At 34.5% G+C, this 6,000-nt stretch overlaps 1 protein-coding gene across 1 annotated transcript; it reads left to right on the top strand.

Annotated features, from left to right (window-relative positions):
- Window positions 1-1,515: 1,515 nt before the first annotated feature.
- LOC107011898 (cold-regulated 413 inner membrane protein 2, chloroplastic) lies at window positions 1,516-5,880 on the top strand. Its single transcript, XM_015211581.2, has 6 exons — window positions 1,516-1,889; window positions 2,031-2,144; window positions 4,523-4,618; window positions 4,711-4,775; window positions 5,305-5,374; window positions 5,452-5,880. The coding sequence occupies exons 1-6, from the start codon at window positions 1,738-1,740 to the stop codon at window positions 5,615-5,617; spliced, it is 663 nt and encodes a 220-aa protein (XP_015067067.1). The 5' UTR covers window positions 1,516-1,737; the 3' UTR covers window positions 5,618-5,880.
- The last annotated feature ends 120 nt before the right edge of the window (window positions 5,881-6,000 follow it).

Raw genomic sequence — 6,000 nt, 5'->3', positions numbered from 1 at the left:
CCCCCTTAATTTTCTCCTTTTTGTTATTAAATAATTATATTCTTTAAATAAAAATAAATAATAAAAACATAAAGAAGATACATAACAAACTAAAATGACATTTTTACTAAATATTGAAATTGTTGTTAATGAGTCCTCTTAAATGCTAAAATATTGACATTTTGAAAAATTTCTCTTAAATTAACACTAATTTAGACTTTCCTGATCTAAATTCTAAAGTTGGTGTAGAGCTTAAATTCAGATATTAGACATGTATGACTAAGTGGCTAAAATTTAAAACTTTATAAAATTCAGATATTTTTTGTCAAAAATGGTTGTTTGTGCACTCAGCCATTTAGAATTCTCTTTAATTGGGCCTTCAGCAATTTCTGGGCTTGATTTTACCGGTTTAGGCCCAAATATTGAAGTAGGCTACAAGCAATTAATTTCTCTTTTTAACCCTAAATAATTGGAAAAACTACATAATCAGACATATGTATATGGGGTAATATACAAGCGCAAGATGATGAAAAAAAAAAGCAAGATTTGTTATGTATCCAAATACATATGAATCCATTTAAATATAATATAATTAGAATAAATTACACGTAATTTTAATATCATATAAAAATAATAATCTCACGGCTGCTATCTTCCATGGCGGATCTATCATGGGATTAAGAGCTGAACACGTGAATGTATTCATGATTTTCCAAGGGCCCGTTTGGATAATCACCCCTCTAACTTTGTCAAGTTAAACAAACAAATGTTCCTCACAAAAAATTGACTATTTTTGCTAGTAAGATGCTTGTTTAAATTTATTTTTTTATTAAATGATAATATATTTTTTATTTATAGCTACACTTGATTCTCAGACCTCCATGGTATAGATGATTTAAGGAAGAAAATCTTAGTAGTTCGAGGAAAGGCTCAAAATAGTCCCTCACCTTTAGGTTAATGTTTAAAGTGATCCTTGAGTTTTCATATGGAGCACTAATAGTTCTTCATGTTTTTAATATCGGTGCACTTTTGGTTCTCCCCTTAAATTTTTCCTATTTTTTAATATTAATTTTGTCCAGAATTTTATATAAGGAATGTCCAATCGTCTTTTTATATATATATATAATAGAAATAATAACCCTATTTGAGATAAGGTGATAAGAAAAACACTTTGATCTGTTCACTAGAAATATTACTACAGCTAAACTAAAAACATCTTAACATATGACTTTGCAGGAAAAAAAATATTATACAATTGCACGTGATAAACCTCTTGACTTTACATGCAATATAATTTTTACTAAATAAAACAAAATGTTTTTCTTCTCACATTCTTTCATATAGAGTTGTTATTTTTACTAAATATATAAAATGACGATTGAACATCCCATACACAGATTACGGATAATATCAATGCTAACATGAGAAATTATTAACGCTCCATGTAAAAACTCAAGGATTATAATAATTCAGATGATTTACTAATGGTTCGATTCTATAAAGGGAATTCTCCAATGATTCAATAATCCAAACGAGGCACAATTATTGTTGTCTAACTAAACGCTTTTCGTTCGACAAATGGCACACTATTTCTTGTACGTATGAATCACCCTTCACTTTTATACTATCACTTCTCACTCTCCTTCTTCACCATTATTGTCTTTAACTCTGATTTCTCAGGCGACCTTCCACTTTGTTTATCTTCATTCGCCGGCGTATAAGTTAAACAGTTGAGGAATTTTAAAACAAAGATATAGAATGATGTCCCTTTCTCTTTCTTATCCTATACATCGTTTTGCTTCCTACAATAAACAACTATGCGCTTTGAGATCTCCTCAATCTCATCACACTAGGATTTCTCAGCACAAATTGCAGCAAAGCTCTAGTTTTCTTGGATATAACCCTCTAAGGTTTGTTATTTGATTGATTTGGATATATGAACCTCATTTCAAATTTGGTCTATCAAAATCCCATTTTTGCACGTGTTTTGGGGGCGTATTTCCCTAATTCTGTATCTTATCCTCATGGGGTTTTGATTGTTTCTTTTACAGAGTTTCAATTGATGTAAGTGGAGAGATGAATATGAAGAGACGTGGAGGAGTGGTTTGTTCTGCTGCTGCTCTTACTCCTAGAAATCTACAGTGGGTCTGTACTATTTCCTCTGTGTAAGTCTCCCTTACTCATTGCGCGCGCTTACAGGAGTTGGTGCTAAGTTTGCTGGTAAAATGGGACATCTAAAGAATTGATTTTTCATTTTCATTTTGACCATGTGAAATTAGAAGTGGTATAAATCTAGTATTGACTCTCAATAACGTCGCATGAATCTTTTTTAGTACAGTTTTTTTTTTTTTTTATGGAATATGATGGGAGTGTCTTCGGTGAAAGGCAAAATTTGGGAAGCAAAGTTGAGATAGTTTGGGCTCGTGATGAATAGATGCAGGGATAGCAAGTGCGGGTGTGTGAGCGGTTGTCTGGATTGATCTGTGAGAGGTAGAAGTAGACCAACAAAGTATTGGAGAGAGATGATTAGATATGACATGACACAGTTGGAGTTCACCGAGGACATGATCTTAGATAGTAAGGTGTGGACGACACGGATTAGGGTAGAATGGTAGTAGGTAGGAGTGTATGGACTTGTTGTCCATACTACTCGTCGTAGTATTACTCCTGTTTCTTGTTCTTCAATTTCTGTTATTATATGTTGTTCCGTGTAGTTTGATTATAACATTATTTTGTTGTAGTATTGTTCTGCTACAACCTGTGTTTTATTACTCTGTTGTTTCTTTTATTTCCATTACTTCTTTTTTCTAGACTGTTTTTATCTTGACACCGGGTCTATTGGAAACAATTGCTCTACCTCTAAGGTAGAGATCAGGTCTGCTTACGCTCTACCCTCCACTAAAATTTGTGTGACTACACTAGGTATGTTGTTGTTGAGACGTTGAGTGGAACTCTAAGTTCACTTAGGAAAATACCTTATTAGAGTTCCAGCACCAAGGAGAACCTTGTAGACAAAATAAATATACAATTTTTAACCCATATTTTAAAGTTGTAGGGAGCATATGAAGTCCATCAAAGCATTGACATTATTCAAACTACACCAAACATCAAGATGCATAATGTGATTAACAAGAGAAACTCCCTCAAAACACCTCCAGTTCCATTCCCTCAATAAGGGCCAATATAATCCATTATGGAATGTAACAAACCTTTCGCAGAGGTTCTGTGGCTCTCTTCCCGTTAACTACAATATGTATCTCTAAAGAATTCGGCATTACCATTGATCCCAGGTAAATTTACAAAACATATTCTGTATGTCAGTACTCATCTCGGAGTGTAGGAAAAGGAGATTCTGTCCTACATATCCTTCTCTCACAGTTATTACCTATTTTTCAAATCCGTTTCCCTCTTCTCAGGTGTGATACATGCTTCATTTGTGCTGTCCAATTAAAACAAAATACTTCTAGAGGAACCTTATGTTTTCAAATTAGTTGTCAAGACTCATTCCTCTGGTTTATATATAGTAACACCCGTATAGAATAAACCCCTTTTGTGTGTCACTTACTCTTCCTTTTCAATTATCCTGTTTTCTTAGTTCAGTTGTCAGCAACAAGTTAGCCTCTCCAATTTCCAGTCTTGACTCTCCTATTGATGTTATCTCCACCTATTATTTTCTAGACAATAGGTAATTGTGCATTAGATCGTGATTTGAAACTGGATAAGTTTTGACATACCAGTAATTCCTACCAAAATTTGATCTTCTCACCATTTCCCAATTCAACTTAAACATGTTGCCTCTGGATTCTTCTCACTGGTTTCTAATATGCACTGATGATCATGTAGATAATATTTCCATCCATATGATTTTAGTTCTATTTGGTCTCCTTTAGCCCCTTCAATAATCTCATGATGACACATGTTGACCTGTGCAGGATGTGGCCAAACCATCTCATTTGACTTTCTCCCGTTTAATCCTCGTGTTCAACTTGGACTTCCAAAGTTTCCAGATTACTTGATGATTAAGGGTCACTTACAGGCTAATGTACAAGCTTGATCGTAAAGAGCTAAGGTGTATAAGGAAAACAGTTTGCTGGTAGCACCACTCGTTAGAATTTAGAAGCATCAACCAGGAGAGAGCATTGGCCTTTGCCATTGACACATTAGCTTTGTGTGCTTCACACTCTATCGTTAAGGCTTGAGTTAACCCAACACTGTATAGATAGAAAAGATAAAAAGAGAGGGACGTGTGCAGAAGTCTTTCTTTATAGATTGTACACTTGTTCCTGTCACGTAACATTAGTCAATATCATTTTTAGAGATTTACTGTTTGCTTTCTCTTTTTTCTCGAGTATGACTGCACATTAATTTCTTTGGTACAAGTGTATAGAATCTTAGAAGATTCAAAGTCAGTGCCCCTTGTTTTATAAGTCTTGTATAATTTCCGGCGAATAAACTATCTTTTTTTCTTTTAAAGTAAACCTTGTTCTGCATGCTGTGCCATGATTTGTATACTGCAATCTGACAGTCAAATGGTTATTTTTAGGGTTCTCATGCTTGCGAAGGGCACTGCTATTCACAAGTCTTTTCTTGTTCCTTTATTTGCTTTACAAGCTCCTACTGCAGTTGTCTCGTGGATCCAGTAAGTTTATTAGCATCTGTTAAGTAGCTTGTGCTTACTTCATTAAGCTGAATGTTTTGCAGTACAGCAAACTGACAAGAAATAACTTTCAGGGGTGAATATGGCATTTGGTCAGCATTTTTGGCACTTCTTGTTCGTCTCTTCTTCTCCTTTCCTGGTTGGTTCCTTAATCATGTCTATGGTTTAAACCTCAAATCTTGAAAATTGACAACCTTGTCTTTTGCTTCTGTATTTTGTATGTTGTTGGATAGCATTATGTATTTTGTATGTTGTTGGATAGCATTATCCAGCCAATATTCCCTCGGGAAGCAGGCTATTAGATTGTACCCAATATTTTCCTGGTTCTATTTTAAGGTGAAAATCTCAGCCCATTTCTGGGTAGGAAGTAAGAGAATATGCCCAACTTTTGTATGTTTACAACCCTTAGTGAGTTTAACATTCTAAAGTTATAATAGGAAGCAGAATATGCATTCATGCTGCTTAGCAGAAGATTGTGAATGGACATTGAAACTTGAAAGTTTGACCCTGTTCTATGTTATCAAAAGATGATAAGGAGATCGTTTTCTAAGGTTGTTGTCAAGATTTTAGCTACTCATTTTCTTTGGACGCTGTTATGTTTGCTACTACATTCAATCATTTAGATAATTGTCTTTGAAATATCTGACTTCGGTCTTGATCATTTGTAGGTGAACTTGAATTGCCATTTATAGCATTATTGATGGTAATTGTGGCTCCTTATCAAGTTGCAAACCTAAGGTTGGTATATCCTTCTCTATAAATGTCACTTGGTCTGATAGAGTAGAGTTATATCTGGTTCGTATTGTTCTTGGCAGGGGGACAAAGGAAGGTGTCATTCTTTCCTTGGCTATAGCAGCTTATCTGGGTTTCCAGCATTTCACACGTGCTGGCAGCTTGCAGAAGGCGTTTGATCAAGGTTCAATTATTGCCACCCTAGCCATCATTTGTATTCTTGCTGTGCCATTCTTGCTCTTGATTTGATGTTAAACTACAGCGATTTCTCAAAGGAGTCCTGTAAATTATTTGAGTCATTTGAGGGTTGGAGATCACACAAATAAATATCTTTCTTTTAATCCCTCGTGTAAATTTCTAGCTGTTTATCTAGTCAAGTTTGTGGGACAAATTAAGGTGAATGTATTTATGCAGGAATAAATAGGATAAACAAGCTTTCATTTATATCCTATTAATTTCTATACTTTGGGCAACATTTGGTGCTACTTATCTACGAAACAAAATTATTCTTATTTTGGGTTTTATCATTGATGTAAAGAAAGAAAAGGTTTTAATTTGGGCTATCGCATGGAATGAGTTTGCAAAGTCCAGTGGTTCCTCCAAAAGATAAATAACCTTCTTCCAGATTCTAC

Source organism: Solanum pennellii, chromosome 2 (assembly GCF_001406875.1).
Source record: "Solanum pennellii chromosome 2, SPENNV200".
In the NCBI taxonomy this organism is placed as follows: domain Eukaryota; kingdom Viridiplantae; phylum Streptophyta; class Magnoliopsida; order Solanales; family Solanaceae; genus Solanum; species Solanum pennellii.
This window is presented reverse-complemented; position numbering and strand designations above follow the sequence as displayed.

Excerpts from the sequence above, each read along its gene's own strand:
- LOC107011898 (XM_015211581.2), top strand. The coding sequence starts at position 1,738 with ATGATGTCCCTTTCTCTTTCTTATCCTATACATCGTTTTGCTTCCTAC. Across the intron at positions 4,619-4,710 it reads GCAGTTGTCTCGTGGATCCA|GGGTGAATATGGCATTTGGT; the intron begins GTAAGTTTATTA and ends AATAACTTTCAG. Across the intron at positions 4,776-5,304 it reads TCTCTTCTTCTCCTTTCCTG|GTGAACTTGAATTGCCATTT; the intron begins GTTGGTTCCTTA and ends GATCATTTGTAG.